This window comes from Schistocerca americana, chromosome 3 (genome assembly GCF_021461395.2).
Source record: "Schistocerca americana isolate TAMUIC-IGC-003095 chromosome 3, iqSchAmer2.1, whole genome shotgun sequence".
Taxonomy (NCBI): Eukaryota; Metazoa; Arthropoda; class Insecta; order Orthoptera; family Acrididae; genus Schistocerca; species Schistocerca americana.
The window spans coordinates 270,296,979-270,319,980 of record NC_060121.1 but is presented as its reverse complement, the minus strand read 5'-3'; the positions used below and the strand labels follow the sequence as shown (position 1 = coordinate 270,319,980).

General features: G+C 45.8%; 1 protein-coding gene across 1 annotated transcript in view; it reads right to left on the bottom strand.

Annotated features, from left to right (window-relative positions):
- Nucleotides 1-17,967, bottom strand: part of LOC124605241 (transmembrane ascorbate-dependent reductase CYB561) — a 299,305-nt gene extending 281,338 nt beyond the window's left edge. Inside the window, exon 1 of the mRNA XM_047136795.1 lies at nt 17,828-17,967. Coding sequence (XP_046992751.1) covers nt 17,828-17,853 — 26 coding nt within the window. The 5' untranslated portion in view covers nt 17,854-17,967. The remainder of the gene's footprint in view (nt 1-17,827) is intronic.
- Between the last annotated feature and the right edge of the window lie 5,035 nt (nt 17,968-23,002).

Below are 23,002 nucleotides of genomic sequence, written 5' to 3'. Positions count from 1 at the left end.
TTAACTGCCCCTGCCTCGACCGACCAAGTGCAACAGACATGGAGCTCTGTCCCACAAACTGTCATCAGGTTTGTGTATAACACAATGCATACTCGCCTGGCCGAGCGGTTCTAGGCGCTTCAGTCTGGAACTTCGCGATCGCTACGGTCGCAGGTTCGAATCCTGCCTCGGGCATGGATGTCTGTGATGTCCTTAGGTTAGTCAGGTCTAAGTAGTTCTTTGGTTCTAGGGGACTGATGACCTCAGATGTTAAGTCCCATAGTGCTCATTACTTGCCTGCGTGCTTGTATTCAGGCATACAGGTTATCAATGCAGCACCATTTCTCATTTCCAATGGCTTATCTCGATTTTTTCCGTCAATGTAGATGTAGAAATTTCGCTGTATCCTTTTCAAAGTAACTATCCCAACATCAGTCTTGTTCGATTTGATGATGATGATGATGATGATGATGAAGTCCCACACTCCGAGGAGCGTAGTGGACGATGCGGCAGACCCGCACCGCTGAACTAGGCAAGGTTCTAGTGGAGGTGGTTTGTCATTGCCTTCCTCCGACCGTAATGGGGATGAATGATGATGATGATGATGATGATGATGATGAAGAGGACAACAACAACACCCTGTCATCGAGAGGCAGGAACAATCCCTGACCCTGCCGGAAATCGAACCCGGGACCCCGTGCGCGGGAATTGTGCACGCTACCGCAAGACCACGAGCTGCGGACTTGTTCGATTTAAGGAAACCAAAATCTCGATAAGACGGACGGGAAATCTACCTCTATTCCACCGAAAGGTTGGGCCGATGGTTCACATCTGTGTGTCAAGTTAATAATTTTCAGCTGACTTTTCGTAGTGCCTAACTTGCAGTGTCGGTACCAAACGCCATCGAAGTCAGAGGACAGTTTGGAGACTGCAAGTGGAGGCGCCCTGAGGTAGTGGTAGCCCCGAATTACTGGTCGTTAAGGGCGGCGGGCCACATCGTGTGTGCAGCGGCGCCGTAATTGCAGGGCTGCCACCATTAGCATTCCTGGTGGCTGCGCCGCACTCCAAGGTCACGAAATTAACGCAGGCCCGCGCGACCGGTTAAACTACGGCAGGCTAGCGGCATCACTGCCCGCCCGAACATCCCGCAGACGGGTCGCGCCCGTGTGGTTGGCAGTAGCGGCTCGCTGTCACAAGTCAGTATGCGAAAGTGACGTGATGCAACGCGAGCAGCCGCAGGATACTTAGGCCATGGGCCGGTATTACACTATCAAATTTCTTTGTTCAAAAATCTTAGTCCAATATCTTTGTCAAAGATGTTTGATGGTGTAATAAGGAACTTTGTCAAATGTCGTCCAATCTAGGGCCTCGCTGTAGATCTGATCAAAGAAGTCGCTTGTCTTCTGTTCACTGCAATGTGACATGTTACCACATGGAGCGCTAGCATCGCTGCATTCTGTCGTCTGTAGTGTTTTTATAAACATTGTGGGTAAATACAATTTGTGTGTGCCGACAACTACAAAATTAATAGAGATGTATGAAGCTGATGAGGCGCTTTACAACGTGAGGCACGCTGAATACAAAAATAGATTACGAAGACTGGAGACCTGACCTAACCTAACCCAACCCTCTCCTGTAGCAAGGAATCGGAGTGTTACAGTGAGCCCGTCTTCTGCAGATGTAGCAGTTCTTAAGTGAATATTGTCCTTTGTGACATGAGGACACACTTCATTGATCACATACAGAAATGTATGCTCATCCATTCTTAATTAACTGATGTACGACTTGACATCCTTCACTAAAGCTCACGTAAAAAGTTTTGTTGAATGCTTTTATCATATTGTCGTAAAACCCACGGCTTCACCCAGGTATGTTATGTTTCCTTCCCTTCCCCCCCCCCCCCCCCCTCCGCTTCTCTTCTCCACATATGCACACAGCGCAATTGTGGTACATGCAACTGCTGCGGTTAATACCAAGTTGTTGTTGTCAGCCATCTTGAACTTTGACGAAATAATGATGACAGTGTAATACCCCTTCTAGCGCTACGTCAAAGACCTTTGTCAAATATATTTGACGGAATATTTGATCACATCTTTGATCAAATCTTTGACAAAGAAATTCGATAGTGTAATACCGGCCATACGTACGTACGTACAGACTCCACACGCCCCTATCTGTGCCTTCTTACGGTTTGACACAAACATCAGATTCACGTGACGGAGTGCAAAACGCCGACTGCTGTGACTACTTACGCGAAGAGGAACCGCCAGTTACAGTTTCTCTCATTTATAGCTCAAACCATTATGCACATGCGAAGGAACATTGCGTTGTTGTTCTTTACATCGTAGACACTGCAGTATCTTATTTATCTGCAGCTATAAGACAGCAACTTTTAGTTAAAATGTCCTATACACAGGAATTACGTAATGTGTGTGCGAGTTCAGTTTGTGACGTAGGAACGACGACATAGGCAAGTTTTGGTCTCGCAGTGAGCTGCGCACGGAGAGCGAAAGCGGTTAAGGCTCGTGTAAAGCGGGAAATCCGAGTTCGAGTCCCCCGTTTGGCACAGATTTTTCACTGTCGTCATTAACTTATGCAGCTGACGGTTGGTTGTATTCGCGACTACGAATACATTTCCTGTCTTTCATAACGGCTGCAGTCGTCGCAGTGCCTGCTCCTTTGGCCATCCATGCAATTTTCAAACACGAGTTTCTCGAAAATGGGTGAGAATTACATATTGTTGTTCAAGTCCTAGTCGTGCTCTACAAACCCTGTCAATGGGAATCAAATCAGTGCGGGGAAGTTCGTACGGTCCTGTCGTCACCACAGTTACTGCCTGCAAAGTCAAACCAGAGGCCGCACAGGCTTCCACAGCGCCATCTGATCGCCGATTGACCGTGACTAATGAATCACGAACGCTGCAGCCCTTCTTGAGATTACGAATATTACACCCTGATGACACTAAACACAGTCACTGAGGGTGTTGCATACTTTTTCCTGCAGTGTATGCTACAATACTTCGATTATAGAGAAAAATCTGGTAGTAAATTCATTAACTTCCTACCGTCTCATTATTTTCGTCATTCATCGAACTTCGCCGCGCGGGATTAGCCGAGCGGTCTTAGGCGCTGCAGTCATGGACTGTGCGGCTCGTCCCGGCGGAGGTTCGAGTCTTCCCATGGGCATGGGTGTGTGTGTGTGTGTGTGTTTGTCCTTAGGATAATTTAGGTTAAATAGTGTGTAAGCTTAGGAACTGATGAGCTTAGCAGTTAAGTCCCATACGATTTGACACACATTTGAACATTCATCGAACTTTAGTTATGAGAGACAAGGTTTTTTGTTTAAGACATAGGTATATAACGACCCTCATCTTTCATTTTGTAATATTTAGGCGTAAATGAATAATCTCACACAAAAGTCTACTCGCACCTGTTTGGTAACAACATCACTGACATGCCACTGATGTCTAAAATTTTAATGACAATAATACTTGTTAAAGTATGCAAAATGTTTTTATATAATAATTTAGTCCCGTCAATGCTTACAACATTGTTGTATCCTAACTTCAAAGCAACTGATATTCAGAGAAATACACAAATTGAAAACTGCTAGTCAAAATTTGACACACGTGTCGTGCGTGAAGTTGATTTAAGAAATATAATAGTAACGATTTCCACAGCTCTGACAACGTCATAATTTAAACAGTGTGAAATGGGACTGTGCCAATCACCATTATCAATATTTCACTTAGCACTACGATCTTGAATACAAGTCTGCAGGCTGTTGCTACACAAGCGTGTAGAATGGGGACACGCTGTTTGATTCGGCCGTTTCTTTTTGCGTTTGGGGAAGATCGTTGTTTCTGTCATTTTCTAAGTTAAGATCATTCGATCCCTGTTTTGCCTTACTCAACTTCGACCGACTGACGAAAACATATTGGCAGCGCAAGTACGGCCCACCTTTGTACGGTCGCCTTTAGCTGGCTGCAATGTTTTCTGTATTCCGTCAGGCACGAATCCATCAGAGTTGTCTAGCCTCAGGCAAGCCGTTAAAAAGTGGGATCCTTAGTTTCCAACATTTTTCTCCGCACACCAACTCAAAAGTGTGCTACTTCAAAAAAATAAGTTAGTAAATTTGCTCTCTGAAGAGGGTCGTGACCATCACGACCCTCACGTTGAACTCGAGCCTGGTATATAGGAACTACGACTGGTGTGTGGTCTCGAATATATCTAATTTTATTTTCGTGGTCTGTTTGCAAGATACACTTAGTTGAAAGTAAAGTTTGTGGAACAAGCCGTAATTGGGCTATTGGCATCACTGTAGGCCAGAGTGCAAACTTTCTTCGCCGCAGCACTAGGAGGGGGCGGGGGAGGGGAGGGGGGGCGTTGGTGGCGAGGCCATTGTCTCAGGTGTCTTATCCCTCGAGAAGATCACCAGGACTCATTTGACAGCAGGCTGGACCTGGGGACTGTCCTGGATGGTCTAGAATAAGGAAAAATCACCAACTCTATGCGAGATTGAATACGGCATCTTCAGGACCTGAGTCTGCCCTGCCTGCTAGACAACCACGGCCGCTTGTACATGCAGGTGGGAGCAGTACACCGAATGATTCCTCTACCAGCCGATGTTGTGTCCCTAAAGTGTAAACAGCACAAACTGTAGGAGCCTAGCATGAATAAGTCTGATAGAAGATCGGAAGAGGGCAAGGGCAAACCATCTTTAATATGGTCATCCGTAGTAAAGCACTGCCATATTCAAACCAACCTCAGGTAAACCACAACATCATCATCATCATCATCATCATCTCAACCTTTTCCCACGTCATGTGGGGTCGGCGTTGCTTTGCTGGATCCTTCTCTTCCATAAATGTCTATCCAGTGCTTCTTCTCTAAGCCATCCTTTCTCCCGTAGGACACCTGCTACCTTGTCCTTCCATCTCAGTTTCGGTCTTCCTCTTCTCCTTCGATTTCTAGGCCTTCAATTCTTCTCCCCACATGCCCATACCACCTTAGCCTACTTTCTTGGATTAACTTCCTTGTGAATCCTACTTTCATTGTTCCCCTGATGTACTCATTCCTTGGTCTATCCTTTCGTGTCACCCCACTCATTCACCTTCACATTATCGTTTCTGCCACTTCCATCTTTTTCTCTTGGGCTTTTGTAACTGTCCAACTGCGCCTGCAAGAGGTAACGAGTGGCTTGGGAAGCTCGTTAACTGTTGTTGCCGGTCCCAAGCCCAGATAGAGGAGGAGGGTTGCCGTCAGAAAGGGCATATAGCCAGAAAAAAATCGTACCAAGACAAAAAAAAAATGATGGATACTTCACATGTAAACCACAGCTGAACCATTTTCTCGTACACAGAATGGTGCAGAAGTAAAAGAACAGCAGCACGTTACAATTCGACGGGTATGACATGAGGTTTGTCACTTCGGCTACGGAAAGCCCACTTAGATAGGTCAAATTTTGTACAATGATTATGATTCAGAGTTCCCAAATGTACCTGGAGCAATCAGTTTTGAATCTTAGTGGTGGTAGAAAAATTTAAGCATCACTACTCGTATTTTGGGAGAAGTGGTCGCGTCAAGTTAATTAGTACCAGACAAAGCCAATGGGTCAATAGCTAAAGTTTCAAATCTTTTTTCCCACGACTCCTTGAGTGAATGAGTGCATGTGACACTTTCTATGGAGATTTGGTAGTCAGGCAAGAACGTCAAGATCTGCTACCCCCTTGGAGGTAGCCAAGAAGAATGGACTGTGCCGAAAGCACGTTTCGCTCTCTCTCTTCTGTCCCATCGTCATCAGTCCGACGACTACACCGAGTCATCACCATCATTCGCACTCAACAACTGTATTCACGCCTATATTCACACTCTACGATGAATAGATGTGCGAACGCATTTGTCTCCATAAGCACTCTGTGTATTTACACGGTAAAAAAATCGTATTAGATGGAGACAGTTTAGTCGCATACGACCGCCGAAATTCGCGAATAACCTATACCGAGAGACAAGGAATGATTGTGCCGACTTCGTATTACCAATTTGTGAAGTGTCTGGAAGGGCGAGATCACATGGCGCTCAGCGCGATGCTCCTAAATTACACTGAGGTGACAGAGGCCATATGATACTTGCAAAAGGTTGGACAACATGGTTGTGGAGTGGCAGCGATTAGTATAAATTAACTTAGTATTAAGACTGTTTTCTTAATACTAACTTCCAAAAGTAGTGCTTTTGTCCGTAAATGTACGATGGGATATCGGGCGATCTGGATGGCCATATCATTCGCTCGACTTGTCCAGAATGTTCTTCAAGCCAATCGTGAACAACTGCCGCCTGGTGACATGGCACATTGACATCCTTAATAATTCCATCGTCTTTAGGGAACATGAAGTATGTGAATGACTGCAAATGGTCTCCAAGTAGCCGAACATAACTATTACCAGTCAAAAGTCGGTTCAGTTGGACCAGATGACAGCACACACCATTAAGGAATAACCACCAGCTTACACAGTGACTTGTTGACAATTTGGGCCCATGGCTTAGCGGCGTCTGAGGCACACTCACCGACTGAAATCGGGACTCATCCGACCAGGTAACGGTTTTTCAGTCGTCTAGGGCCCAGCAGATATGGCCGCGAGCCCAGGAGAGTCGCTGCAGGTCATGTGCTGTTAGCAAGGGCACTCACGCCGGTCGTCTTCTACCATAGCCCATTACCGCCAGATTTCGCCGCACTGTCGTACCGAGTAGGTTTGTCGTACGTCCCACAAAGATTCTTGCCGTTATTTGCAGTGTTGTTTGTCTGTCAGCTCTGACAACTCTACGCAAACGCCTTTTTTCTCCATCGGCTACTACGTTGTCCATGATGAGAATCAATGCCTGAAATTTGGTATTCTCGGCACACTCTTGACACTGTGGAACTTGGGATATTTAATTTCCTAACGATTACCGAAATGGAAAGTCCCATGCGTCTAGCTACAACTACCAGTCCGCGCACAAAGTCTGTTAATTACCGTCGCGCGGCCATAATCAAGTGTGCAACTTTTTCACGTGAATAACCTGGGGCATAAATGACTGCTCCGCACTGCTTTGCCCTTTTATGGCTCAAATGGCTCTGAGCACTATGGGACTTAACTGCTGTGGTCATCAGTCCCCTAGAACTTAGAACTAGTTAAACCTAACTAACCTAAGGACATCACAAACATCCATGCCTGAGGCAGGATTCGAACCTGCGACCGTAGCGGTCTTGCGGTTCCAGACTGCAGCGCCTTTAACCGCACGGCCACTTCGGCCGGCTTTGCCCTTTTATGTACGCGATATTACCGCCATCTGTATATGTGCATATCGCTACCCGATGAGTTTCGTCCTCTACCGTAGTTCTATTGCCTGGTGCGATATGAAACGAATGCACGAGCGCATTCTGAAATACTAGTACCGTGTTGTAGCTCTTCGGAATGTTTGTTTACAAAGGAGAGTCATTGAGCTCCTCGCCTTGCAACGGAGTATTTACGTAGCACAGGGTGTGCCGTGGAAGGACATCTTGAGCGGCGCGCGCGTGTGTGTGTGCGTGTGCGTGTGCGTGTGCGTGTGTGTGTGTGTGTGTGTGTGTGTGTGTGTGTGTGTGTGTGTGTGTGTGTGAGAGAGAGAGAGAGAGAGAGAGAGAGAGAATGACAATTTTATTCTTTATGTCTTCATCTTGTTTGCCTACGACAAAAGCGTGCGAGCGTAATTTGTGGCGTGCAGCCGGAGCACGTGAGGATGGGCCAAAAAACGCGTCCATCAAGATACAGAGCGCAATCGATACTCGGGTCGACCGCTCGCCGTGTTGCGTGTTGGCTGCTCCCGTGCTGTCGTTACCACATCTCACGCGCCTACCTGTTAGCGCGCACACAAACACAGCGCAGTATTTTGGAGTGTCCTGCCGGTACTGACCCGTTAGTTGCGGTGACATACTCTATCCCTAGGTCAGCTACTCTTCTTTGTATTCATAGTGGTATGACAGAAACGACTTTTTGCAGAACAGCATAAAATATTGTCAGAGGATCACGTTAGTGAACCTACGATTTGCGGTTCGTCCCTAAGTCACCTTCTCAGATTTGTAATTATGAAGAAGAAAAAAGGCATACTGTCAGGGTCACCTTAGGACTTGTCTTCTCTGGCCGGCCGCGGTGGTCTCGCGGTTAAGGCGCTCAGTCCGGAACCGCGCGACTGCTACGGTCGCAGGTTCGAATCCTGCCTCGGGCATGGATGTGTGTGATGTCCTTAGGTTAGTTAGGTTTAAGTAGTTCTAGGTTCTAGGGGACTGATGACCACAGAAGTTAAGTCCCATAGTGCTCAGAGCCATTTGAACCATTTCTTCTCTGGTGTTGTTCTTACAGAGTGTGTAGGTCCGAAAAAAAGTCGCCGCCTTTGAAGATCAAAAGAGGAGGAGGAGGAGGAGGAGGAGGATATTAGGGTTTAACGTCCCGTCGACAACGAGGTCATTAGAGACGGAGCACAAGCTCGGGTGAGGGAAGGATGGGGAAGGAAATCTGCCGTGCCCTTTCAAAGGTACCATCCCGGCATTTGCCTGAAGCGATTTAGGGAAATCACGGAAAACCTAAATCAGGATGGCCGGAGACGGGATTGAACCGTCGTCCTCCCGAATGCGAGTCCAGTGAAGATCAAAAGATTTTTTTTTTTAGCGTTGTTGGAGTTTTGTTAACAGTCGGTAAACCAGCGCGTGAAGTCGCTCATTGGAGTGTTGCGAGTGGCATACATTTCTTTACTTTTTAAAATCCATATCTGTTAACAAATAGAAATCTTAATTAACAAACATTACGAAAAACATCTAATTTTAGATTACTATTTGCATGAAAATACGAGTATTCACACTAAATTAAAATTTGGTACAAAAGAGAACATGAAAGAGAAAATCTAATCTTTTTTATTGCTGGAGATTGAACAGTGTCACTAATGTATACACTATTTTTGATTTAACAAATAGACATTTCCCCTGGCTGCATCAAATTTTAATTTATTTTCATGCGACCAATAATTAAAAATGATTTAGTTTTTATTAAAAGTTATGAAATAAAATTTGTTAATTAACATTTCCAACAGCCAATAAATGTGGAAGCAAAAAGAAATATAATATATACTAACTACGACGGGCGTTCAATAAGTAATGCAACTTTTTTTTTCTCGAAGCAGGTAGGTTTTATTCAGGATTCCAATACTTCATATTATTCCACACTCTTTTGGCTACAAAACCCTATTTTTCAACATAATCTCCGTTCATTGCGACGGCCTTATCTTACCTTACTGGGTGGGCCTGTATGGCAGCATGGTACCACTCTACTTACCGACGTCGGAACGAAAGTCTTGCTGCATCAATAAGCTCCCCATAATCTACGTACTGCTTCCCGCGGAGTGCATCCTTCAGCGGGCCAACCATACGGAAATCGGAAGATGCGAGATCCGGGCTATGGGGTGGATGAGGAAGAACAGTTCAGTGAAGTTCTGTGAACTCCTCTCGGGTGCACGGAGTTGAGTGTAACGCCTTGAGTCTTCATCAGGAAGGAGAACTTCCTTTCGCATTTTTGTGGCGACGAACAGGTTGCAGTCGATTCTTCAATCTCCTGAGGATAGCAGAATACCCTTAGAGCCGGACGTTGCACGATGACGGAGGACATCAAACAGAATAACCGTTTCAGACACCTAGAAGACCGTCGCTACGACGTCACTGAGGGTCCGGCAATGATCTTTTTCTTCAGTGGAGAGGTGTTGTGGCGCCTCTCCATGGATTGCATTTTGTTTCCCGTTCGAAGTGATGAGCTCACGTTTATCGCCTGTGACGATGTTCGACAGAAAATTGTCACCATCAGCCTCATAACGCGCTAGCAATTCCCCACAGATGTTCCTTAGTTGCTCCTTATGGTCCTCTGTGAGGCGGCGAGGAAACCAGTTGGCACACATCTCTGAGTTATGCAACTGGTGGACGACTGTGTCAGCACTACTAACAGTGGTGTCCAGTTAAGCAGCGACGTGTTTCTTTGTGATCCCACGATCACCTCAAATGAGTTTGTCCGCACGTTCCAACATTGCAGGAGTGACAGGCGCGTGTGTGGGCAGGTCGGAAGGTTTGCCCGACCTTGTCGCCTCGATCAACGACTCACCGTGCTTTTGTTCGCTGCGAAGTATCCGCAGACAGTCTGCAACCGGCCATGTATATCTGCGTTCCTCTGCTTTTCCGCGACAAGAAACTCAGTGGCAGCTCACTGCTTGGAACGCACCTCCGTTTCAGTCGCCATTTTGAAGGCTACGTAAAGTGCTGCCACCTATCGGAACTTCATGAACCTTATAGGGGGTGAAGCGGGAATAATCCACGATGTCTCACAACAAATTCCGCATGTTTTTAAACCGAAATTGGCCGAGGAAAAAAGTGTTGCGTTACTTATTGAACTCCCCTCGGGGATGAAATTTGGCTTTCCAGCCAGAGACGTAGCCGCGGTAACTTTCTGCGTCCTCTCAGCTGCGCCGCATTTTTTCGGGCCCGAACCTAATCGTCACTCGGGTTTCCGTCACGGCGACGGGAGCTGCGCCGGTGAATGAGCAGCGAGACCGCGGGGCGGCTGCAAAACAAGGCGCCCGCCGCTTTCGCTGCGACTGCGTCAGCTGTGCCTCCGCCTGGCTTCCCTTCCTAGGCGCTACCCTTCCCTACCCTGCTTTCCCGGGCAGCCCCTCGACATATCGACGTTGCTATTAGCCGCTCCCGACTCCCCGCTTCCTCTCGCAACAAAGACACGCCTGCCACCTGCGCGCACTCACAGTGCGATCTTCCTGGCGCGTGGCCGACACAGACGCATTCTCTTTCGCGTCTTGGGCGCTACAGGGTGGTCCAAAAGTGACACAAAATACTGCATATCGCATATTGCTGTCTCTTCTAAAGCGGTCCGAGATAAAAATAAAACTGATTAAAAATGGCTCTGAACACTATGGGACTTAACATCTGAGGTCATCAGTCCCCTAGAACTTAGAACTACTTAAACCTAACCAACTTAAGGACGTCACACACATCCATGCCCGAGGCAGGATTCGAACCTGCGACCGTAGCGGTCGCGCGGTTTCAGACTGAAGCGCCTAGAACCGCTCGGCCACACCGGCCGGCATAACTGATTAATTTTGGGTAATATGTTGGGTGCTATTTTAAAGTAGTCTATGAAATTCCACGTTTGTCGAAAAGTAGCAGAAAAGTTGTAATTTGTGTACTGAGCTTTTTTTTTGAAAGAAGTGTGAAAACTACTGACTAGTCCAAGATGAAAGTGAATAATATTTGAGTCATAAATCTGACGTTGTTTTAAAGTGGACTACATAACTACTGGTTGACCCAAAAGTGAACAGACTTTTAAAGCGACTGTCTAAATTACTGAATAATTTTTAAATAATATATGGGTGCTGTATTAAAGAGGCCTTCAGAACTACAAGATGATCCAAAAGTAACCACAAAGTTTCGTATGCTGAATTCTGTTTTAAAGGGAGCCCCTTGCAGTTTTCGCAGCTTATATACGAAAGTTTTGCTGCATCAATAACCCCCCCCCGCAATCATCAACGCACTGCTTCCTGCGGGGTTTATCATTTACTGGGCCAACCATATGGAAATCGGAAGTTGCGAGATCCAGGCTATAGGGTGGACGAGGAAAAACAGTTCAGTGAACTTCTGTGAACTACTCTCGGGTGCGCGGAGATGAAATGAAAACTTTGAGGTTCGCCGATGACATTGTAATTCTGTCAGAGACAGCAAATATTTGGAAGAGCAGTTGAACGGAATGGACAGTGTCTTGAAAGGAGAATATAGGACGAATATCAGCAAAAGCAAAACGAGGATAATGGAATGTAGTCGAATTAAGTCGGGTGATGCTGAGGGAATTAGATTAGGAAATGAGACACTTAAAGTAGTAAAGGAGTTTTGCTATTTGGGGAGCAAAATAACTGATGACGGTCTCGAAGTAGAGAGGATATAAAATGCAGACTGGCAATGGCAAGGAAAGCGTTTCGGAAGAAGAGAAATTTGTTAACATCGAGTATTGATTTAAGTGCCAGGAAGTCGTTTCTCAAAGTATTTGTATGGAGTGTAGCCATGTGTGGAAGTGAAACATGGACGATAAATAGTTTGGACAATAAGAGAATAGAAGCTTTCGAAATGTGGTGGTACAGAAGAATGCTGAAGATTAGATGGGTAGATCACATAACTAATGAAGTATTGAATAGAATTGGGGAGGAGTTTATGGCACAACTTGACTAGAAGAAGGGATCGGTTGGTAGGACATGTTCTAAGGCATCAAGGGATCACCAATTTAGTATTGGAGGGCAGCGAGAAGGGTAAAAATCGTAGAGGGAGACAAAGAGATGAACACACTAAGCAGATTCAGAAGGATGTAGGTTGCAGTACGTACTGGGAGATGAAGAAGCTTGCACAGGATAGAGTACAAGGGAGACCTGTGTCAAACCAGTTTCACGACTGAAGACCACAACAACAATACGATATATGTACGTGATATGCATTACAATACTTATAGGAGACTTATCCATGATCTGATATGCGTTTCCTGAACTTATCCTGCAGTTTTAGTTTTATATAATTAAAAAGTGCGAGGAGAGAGGGCTGTGAGAAGAGGTCGGCCAACCGCACACAGACCGGACCTCCTTCCAGGACGACAACGTGACAGCAGCGGCCCCTATGTGAAGAGGACGTAAGCGCCGCGACAGACTGGTGACGACCCAGTTCAATAGCAGCTTTAAGATTATCCAGTTCAATAGCAGCTTCAAGTCTAGTGACTTGGATAGCAGCGTCAACGCTAGATCACTTCGCTTGTACTCTCTATGTAGCAGAGACTTCGGATTGTCTGTACTGAAGAAACTTGATTATTTTGTATGTCGTCCTTTGCTTGAAACACATCAGTGTGATTGCAAAAGTTAAGGATTATAATTTTCTTTTTATAATAAAACTCATTCATACGATCGTTTGATTGACTGTCTAGCGATCCGAGTATGCTGGCTTCCTAGACACGACATCTACAGGTCAGTTTGTTCCCACAACCTGTATTTGGCATTCACATTTTTTACCTACTCAATCATGTTGTCACATTTCAGCCCAACCTAGACCTCGGGCGATGTTGCAGGTCTCTGTCACCACAGCCAAGATTTCAGGGAGATCCAGTCAAACATTCTGTCCTTTAAAGTGGGTGTCCCTCTTAGTAGGTAATCCAACGTACTCTGGTGCTCTTAATAGAGTTTCTGATCTTACGCTCACCCAGAATCGTTAGTAAAAATTGAAGATCTGTAATTTTTAATAATAAAAATGTGTTGCTGTAACAGACATTATTTACCGATTAACATTTTCGCCTTGTCTACTAAGCATGTTTGCCTTCAGAGAACAGGATATCTATGTATTAAACAACCGAATTTAGATATTTAAACGTCTACCTGGATCCTGTCTTTAGCTGTATGCTTTTATCATCCACTCATAAGTGCATTATTTATTGGCATCGAGTACTTTGTTAAAGAAAGACGTCGAGGTAATTAGATACAAGTTCAGAATTGGGAACCATGGGGAAGGAAACCAGAGGAACCCTGCCTTAATTGATTTAAGGAAACACAAAACTGGATGGACGGCGGGTATTTGATGCGCCATTTTCCAGAATGCTACTCCAGTGTGACAACCACGGCGTGATCTGATTCCCCGAGCCGTATTCAGTTACCAGTACCAACCTCGTACAGTAACTTGTCAGTCTGCAGCAAGATGTGCACTTGGCTGCTACGCGAGGAGAAAACTAATGTATGCTGATAACTACTTCATTTTCCTCTACCACTCACCCACCAAGTGGATGCTTCGCCCATGGTGGACAGACGAGCGCAACAAATTACGTTTCGCTTTCTCAAAGTTCAGCAAGCACCGTAGACAAAGACAAATTGTCTGCAAATTATTCGGGCCTAACAGCACTGATTGAATAGACACAGACAGGAACGGCTGACAGAGCATCGTTCGTAAAGAGTGCTAACTTCGGATCTGCTGCACCACAGAAAGCATTAACAGTGGTCCCAAGCCCACAGCCCTGTTGAGTAACTGTTCCGTCACACGACCCAGATCGAATTCCACCACTTAAGCGTGCCTGCACAGGAAACAGGGCGGCATCCGGTTCAGAGAAAGGACCACCCAGTGTCGGGTCTAATAGTGGCCGTACGCACTGAATGGTGACCCCCTATCCTTACCTACTTCGTTAATGTTTTATATATTAATATATTATTTCTGTAATGTATCTGCCATGCGGCCGAGGGCGCGTCTTGTCACGGTCCGCGCGGCTCTCCCCGTCGGAGTTTCGAGTCCTCCCTCGGGCATATTTTGTGTGTGTGTGTGTGTGTGTGTGTGTGTGCGTGCGTGTGCGTGTGTCGTCCTTAGTGTAAGTTAGATTAAATAGTGTGTAATCTTAGGGACCGATGACCTCAACAGTTTGGTCCCATAAGACCTTACGACAAACTTCCAAATGTCCGCCGGCCGCAGTAGCCGAGCGGTTCTAGGCGCTACAGTCTGGAACCGCGCGACCACTACGGTCGCAGGTTCGAATCCTGCCTCGGACATGGATGTATGTGACGTCCTTAGGTTAATTAGGTTTAAGTAGTTCTAAGTCTAGGGGACTGATGACCTCAGAAGTTAAATCCCATAGTGCTAAGAGCCATTTGAACCAAATGTCCGATACTGTTGTACTTAATTGTCTATGGAGGAGTAAACAAATAAATAATAAATTTTCAAACCACGTCGTAATGGAGCTGAGCGTACGACGACTTAGGGACTTTCGACACAGTGGCGATTCTTCTTTGAAAAACACCCTACGTTTACATGTGGCTCCAAAGACATGACTTCGTAAACAGACTTCGCAATACCATTTCTGATTGGTAATGCGATTCTAACTCCCCTATTTTCTTCTCCACAATCGATTCTGAACGGTGCTAGGGTTGTCAGTTGTTTTTAACAACTTTCGGCTGATCTGGACGGAGTGACTCTTTGTGCAGTGACGAAGCTGAAATGTCAGACTGAGTATGAATCGTTGTCTACCTCCGATATTTAACAGAAGAGAAACAGCCATTGTGCTGACTAGGTCAGAAACCGTGACAGCTCATATCTAGAGGCAATTTGTGTTAGACCTAACCAACCGACGATCGGAAAACCGATATTTGACCGATCTAGCAAAACCGTTTCAAGCCTTAACATGTAAACACTGGAGAGAAAAACTGTTCCCGAAATTCAGTTTTCGTCTTCCGGAAGTTTCATGTAAACGTAGCTACTGTATAAAACTGTTCTGTCGCTACCGAGAGTCTAACCTGAAACCCTTGAAGTCTTGCACTAGGTTCAACCTTAGTACCAATTAGGGTGGTATATTTTATAAGCACGCACATACTATGCAAACGACTGTGCAGAGCAGGGTGGAGTGTACCTTGTACCACAAGTGTCTCTTCAAATGGTTTATCATTGGCGTATGCAACAAGCAAAAACTGAACATCTGGGCCCCAGTACGCGTCCTAAACCTTCTTATCTTATTTTCCTTATCCTAATCCTTACGCGTGATACACGGAGGTGGCAGCAAACTTTTAGTCTTACTCGGATAACGGTTAACTAAATTTTCCTAAAAGTGTTTTGTGAACACAATGTCTTTATTCCTGTTCCCTACTTAATTTCTCTGAGCATTGCTGTAAAACACTTATGGGTTATACGGGCCTGTGTCTGTGTTTTTGTTTGTTGTCTGTCGTCACGTTTAGTTGATAAGGAGTCTAAACGCTGGAGCAGTACTCTACAATTTTTCGCACTAGCGCCTTGTATGCTGTGTGTCATACACATCCCAGTTTCCCAGAACCCTTCTACCAAATGTAAATCTTCCATCCGTCTTCTCATTACTGACTTCACGGATTCATCTCAAGTCATATTGCTTCTTAGTGTTGCATTTAGATAGTTAAACCATGTACAACATCCAGACGCTTACCACTGATTTTATTAACGTGATACCAACGGGTGGCCTTTTCTTTTTGTCGGCATTACCTCGGACATGTCTCCATCTAAAGAGCTGCCATTCATCACAAACGGAAACGCTTCCCAATTAATTCCATATTTCCTTTTGGTCTTTTCTCAGAAAACTCCTGTAGGCATCAGCATAGTCGGCGAACAGTCTGCTAATATTGTTAGACCTACCTGATTTACTACTTATTTGTACCGAACGATTTGGAATTTACGTTTTCTTAGGGAGCACTAGCTACTGCTTTCGCTTCTGTTCTGTCCAGTATAAATTACTAGGTTCTATGAATAAAAAATTATTCGAACCCGTCGCATGTATATGAAGATGCTGCTTATATCTGTAGACTGGTTATCCATCAACAAAGTGCTACAGTGTCAAACACGTTTCAGAAGTCCAGAAAGACGGAATATACCAGTCGCCGGAGTCTACTACTTCTAAGATATTGTGGGTGAAACTTTATTTTAACCTGCGACGAATTTTTTAGGGAACTTTTTCCTCGACAGAATTCATTACGTTCGATATTAGTGTATGCTCTACGATCAAGCAGCAAACGGATGGTAGAAATATTGGTATTTATTTGTACGAATCCCTTCTCTTACCTGTTTTATAAATAGGAGACATCCGCGAACTTTTCCAATCACGCAGTAAGGAACTTTGAATTTTATCTTTCTGCTGCCGTGCTTTAACACTCATTACTTATACATATAAACCTGAGAACTGCAAAGATTTGTTGTATTCGGCGAATTTTGGTTTGTTTACATCTTGCCAGACAACAGTTCTGCTTGCTGTGGCACATGTAGAGTTCTCCTAGTATTCTATTCGGTGTACATTCGTGCTGGTGAAAGCAGCGAAATATTTACAATGTCATTTTAAAATTTTTAAACCATCTTAATATTCAGAGTACTTCAGATGTGGTGGCCCTTCTTCCTGTTTACCACCATGAATCCCGGGTAGGCAATTCGTCCAACACGGACCCACTTCTGGTGAGAGATAAAACGGCGATTGTAACAACTAAATTTGATTACTTCTCGAAGAAGCGATTCACTGTCTCTAACACGGGAGAAACACACAGCTGCATCATTTTGCAATGATCGTACTCTTTAACAAAAGCGATTAAGTCTTCTGTGAGAATATGAAGAAAGTTAACAATGAAGAAGGAAGGTAACAATGAAGTAGAACAGTAGCATATTTCTCGCAGATGGTTTCTCGTTCTGTGTGCATTTGCGACGAAGTCTGGGTCCAGATCGCCGCCGATAACAGTAATAATTTCCGTGGTTGACGGTTCTAAATTTCGGTCACTGGTCGTATGGAAATGGTAATCTGCATTCCATTTGATTCAGGGTATTAATATAAGTGGAGATGAGTAAAACTTGCGGTATTCATAACGAGAAGTCAAGCACGTAAAAGGCTCTTCTTTACGTAAGTTAATTGCCTACTTTCACTGTAGCTGCGTTTTCCTATTAAAATCTGCGTTCTTCAGCAGTCAGTTATCGAACGAATCTGAGAAACTGCATGTGATACAAACTGTCAGAACAGAAAATGCAAGGTCCTTTACGTAATGGAAATCTGACCTCGTAGTTTCTAAAAGTGAATAAAAGTAAAAAACAACCTACTACAGTCAAGTGACCTGTTGCACCAACTCCTTCAGTTCAGCAATGTCTTAAGACAAATCGTAACAGGTGCTGGAAATAACCTCCAAGAAGGGCGCCGGTGCAGCGCGGAACAAAAAATACAGCCTCAGGGGGCTAAATTTTCCGGACCGGTTTTGAAGGCAAACTACAAAAATGAAAACATTTGCTGATTACTCACGAGACATGCGTTTTCGACTTGGCCATCGTTGACGTCCGTGCAGTGGTGTAGCGCTGAAGGCGTGGTTGTGTGACGCCGGTGTCTTGTCGGAGCACGAGGGCTACGGACCCAACACACCACAACAAACAAGTGACACAGACTGACCGACGCGCCTACAAGCCGCGCGCTTCCCAACAACGCCGCCAACCGCGCGCGCCGCTGCTGCCACCTAACGTTGGCGTCGCCAACTTGCAGGAACACGCGGCGAGGTAACGCCGATTCGTTAGAGCTGTCCGACAGATGGCACGGCGGGACACCGCTCCGCTGTGTGGGCGGGAAAGTGTAGGAAAGTGTACGACTCGTGAAAGAAATGCTTCGTAGTCTGAAGCAAAGTCTGCTTAGCTTCGGTTGGAGCAATCTACGGAGATTTCACAGGTTGGTTCTGCAGTGATATTTTCCTTTCACTTCCACAAGGATAAGAAACAAAAGACATGTCAGACCGTTGTTTCCTGTTCTTAACATCCCGCGTGAAGGCTGGCTTCCCACTAGACATCAATGGAGCCGAAGGTGACGTCACTGTCAAATGATGCCGTGTGTTCACACTATACGGGACATCAACACGTCACTTCGTTTAACACAATAGCGAAAGGCGAAAGTCTGGTTATGAGTTATCATCCGTGATACAAAAAGTACGGAAGATAGTATCGGAACTGACAAATTAATAATGATAAAGACTGGCAAAATTAAAATTCATAACATGTATTCTTGATTAAGTATCGACGATAAACTGTTTAAAAGTAAAATAATAGTAAATGTGTTGACAACATGCACTAGTGTGCAAAATTTATGGAAGAAAATAACTTTCGCGTGTCAAGTAACATACCTCGACGGTCCGCAGCTCGTGGTCGTGCGGTAGCGTTTTCGCTTCCCGCGCCCGGGTTCCCGCGTTCGATTCCCGGCGGGGTCATGGATTTTCTCTGCCTCGTGATGACTGGGTGTTGTGTGATGTTCTTAGGTTAGTTAGGTTTAGTTAGTTCTAAGTTCTAGGGGACTGATGACCATAGCTGTTAAGTCTCATAGTGCTCAGAGCCGAGCCACAGCTCGACGAAGCTTGAACCATACATATAGTACCGGCCATTAAAATTGCTACACCAAGAAGAAATGAAGATGATAAACGGGTATTCATTGGACAAATATATTATACTAGAACTGACACGTGATTACATTTTCACGCAATTTGGATGCATCGATCCTGAGAAATCAGTACCCAGAACCTCTGGCTGTAATAACGGCCTTGATACGCCTGGGCATTGGGTCAAACAGAGCTTGGATGGCGTGTACAGGTACAGCTGCCTATGCAGCTTCAACTCGATACCACAGTTCATAAAGAGTAGTGACTGCCGTATTGTGACGAGCCAGTTGCTCGGCCACCATTGACCAGACGTTTTCAATTGGTGAGAGATCTGGAGAATGCACTGGCCAGGGCAGCAGTCGAACGTTTTCTGTATCCAGAAAGCCCGGACAGGACCTGCAACATGCGGTCGTGCATTATCCTGCTGAAACGTAGGGTTTCGCAGGGATCGAATGAAAGGTAGAGCCACGGGTCGTAACACATCTGAAATGTAACGTCCACTGTTCAAAGTGCCGTCAATGCGAACAAGAGGTGACCGAGACGTGTAACCAGCGGCACCCCATACCATCACGTCGGGTGGACGAATACACGCTTCCAATGTGCGTTCACCACGATGTCGCCAAACACGGATGCGACCATCATGATGCTGTAAACAGAACTTGGATTCATCCGAAAAAATGACGATTTGAGATTCGTGCACCCAGGTTCGTCGTTGAGTACACCATCGCAGGCGCTCCTGTCTGATGCAGCGTCAAGGGTAACCGCAAGCACGGTCTCCAAGCTGATAGTCCATGCTGCTGCGAACATTGTCGAACTGTTCGTGCAGATGGTTGTTGTCTTGCAAACGTCCCCATCCGTTGACTCAGGGATCGAGACGGAGCTGCACAATCCGTTACAGCCATGCGCATAAGATGCCTGTCACCTCGACTGCTAGTGATACGATGCCGTTGGGATCCAGCACGGCGTTCCGTATTAGTCTCCTGAACCTACCGATTCCATACTCTGCTAACAGTCATTGGATCTCGACCAACACGAGCAGCAATGTCGCGATACCATAAACCGCAATCGCGAAAGGCTACAATCCGACATTTATCAAAGTCGGAAACGTGATGGTACTTTCCTCATGACAGCACGTTGTAGGTGTCGCCACCGGCGCCAACCTTGTGTGGATGCTCTGAAAAGCTAATCATTTGCATATCACAGCATCTTCTTTCTGTCGGTTAAATTTCGCGTCTGTAGCTTGTCATCTTCGTGGTGTAGCAATTTTAATGTCCAGTAGTGTAGATACAACTGCTACAGGATAGTACAGGAGGTAACCGAAAGAAATATCCATGCCCGAGGCAGGATTCGAACCCGCGACCGTAGCAGTCGCGCGGTTCCGGACTGAAGCGCGTAGGACCGCTCGCCCACCGCGGTCGGCCCGGCGGAACAGCCGGGAGTACATTGTTAATAAAATAAACGAAATTATTTTTGAGTTACAATGTAATCATGACGATCACGTTGGAGAACACCGCATCTTCTACAAATGTACTTCACTTTAACAGAGCCAGCTTTTAAATTCAAAGAAAATAAAACATAACTGTCGTGTTAATAATTAGATAGCGCTGCTCTACTTCTTCAACGACACACTCATACGTTTCATTCATTTGCACCGCATTTGCGAATCGCAGGATAAAAATATTCAAAGCGAAGCGATGTCTGGCGCAAGTTACAGGTCACAAACTGCACACTTCTTCACGATGAACGAGACATATTAGCACTGTAAAAACAGTATTTCACAAACCTCTTACTTCCTGCACTGCAGAGTAACACCGCGCTCCTGCATTAAGACCACGGTTTTCATTTGTCTGGGGTCCAACCGGTATGGTCACGAACCCAGGAGGGACGCTGAAGGCGATGCCATGCTGTTAGCAACGCACTCACGTCGATCGTCTGCTGCCATAGCCCATTAACTCCAAATTTCCCCGCATTGTCCTAACGAAAACGTTCGTTGTACGTCCCACATTGATTTCTGCGGTTACTTCACGCGGTGTTGCTGCTCTGTTAGCACTGACAACTCTACGCAAACGCCGCTGCTCTCGGTCGTTACGTGAAGACCGTCGGCCACTGCGTTGTCCGTGGTGAGAGGTAACGTCTGAAATCCGGTATTCTCGTCACTCTCTTGACGCTTTGGCTCTCGAAATATTGAATTCCCTAACATGCGTCTAGCACCATCTATATCATTCCGAGTTCAAAGTCTTGTAATTCCTGTCGTGCGGCAATAATCACTTCGGACACCTTTTCATATGAATCACCCGAGTACAGACGACAGCTCCGTCGACGCATAATCATTTTGTACCTTGTGTATGCAATACTACAGCCATCTGTATGTATGCGTATCACTACCCCATGACTTCCGCTATCTCAGAGTATGTGCGTGGTATTGACATGACGTGCTCACATTACACTACTGTCCATTGAAATTGCCACACCAAGAAGAAATGCAGATGATAAACGGGTATTCATTGGACAAATATATTATACTAGAACTGGCACGTGATTACATTTTCACGTAGTTTGGGTGCATAGATCCTGAGAAATCAGTACACAGAACAACCACCTCTGGCCGTAGTAACGGCCTTGATACGCCTGGGCATTGAGTCAAACAGAGCTTGGATGGTGTGTACAGGTACAGCTGCCCATGCAGCTTCAACACGATACCACAGTTCATCAAGAGTAGTGACTGCCGTATTGTGACGAGCCAGTTGCTCGGCCATCATTGACCAGACGTTTTCAATTGGTAAGAGATCTGGAGAATGTTCTGTCCAGGGCAGCAGTCGAACATTTTCTGTACCCAGAAAGGTCCGTACAGGACCTGCAACATGCGGTCGTGCATTATCCTGCTGAAATGTAAGGTTTTGCAGGGATCGAATGAAAGGTAGAGCCACGGGTCGTAACACATCTGAAATGTAACGTCCAGCGTTCAAAGTGCCGTCAGTGCGAACAAGAGCTGACCGAGACGTGTAACCAATGGCATCCCATACCATCACGCCGCGTGATACGCCAGTATGGTGATGAGGAATACACCCTTCCAATGTGCGTTCGGTCTACCCGACGGGAGGCCCTAGCCACACGACATTTCCATTTACCGCGATGTCGCCAAACACGGACGCGACCATCACGATGCTCTAAACAGAACCTGGATTCGTCCGAAAAAATGACGTTTTGCCGTTCGTGCACCCAGGTTCGTCGTTGAGTACACCGTCGCAGGCGCTCCTGTCTGTGATCCAGCGTCAAGGTTAACCGCAGCCATGGTCTCCGAGCTGATAGTGCACGCTGCTGCAAAAGTCATCGAACTGTTCGTGCAGATGGTTGTCGTGTTGCAAACGTCCCAATCTGTTGACTCAGGGATCGAGACGTGGCCGTTGGAATCCAGCACGGCGTTGCGTATTACCCTCCTGAATCCACCGATTCCATATTCTGCTAACACTCATTGGATCTCGACCAAGGCGAGCAGCAGTGTCGCGATACGATACACCGCAATCGCGATAGGCTACAATCCGACCTTTATCAAAGTCGGAAACGTGATGGTAGGCATTTCTCCTCCTTACACGAGGATCACAACCAAGTTTCACCAGGCAACGCCGGTCAACTGCTGTTTGTGTATGAGAAATCGGTCAGAAACTTTCCTCATGTGAGCACGTTGTAGGTGTCGCCACCGGCGCCAACTTTGTGTGAATGCTCTGAAAAGCTAATCATTTGCATATCACAGCATCTTCTTCCTGTCGGTTAATTTCGCGTCTGTAGCACGTCATCTTCGTGGTGTAGGAATTTTAATGGCCAGTAGTGTAGTTATTTATTTTCCGAGTAGAATAACATTTGCTCTGCAGCAAGATATATACACCTACGCCTGTACTCCGCAAGCCGCCTGATGGTGTGTGACCGAGGGTACTTCGTGTACCAATGTCACTTTCCCCTCTTCTTGCTCTACTCGCATATGTGTCGCGGGAAGAACGATTGGCAGTAAGCCTCCATGTGGGCTCGAATCTCTCTGCTCGTATCTTCTTGGTCTTTCTGCGAGATGT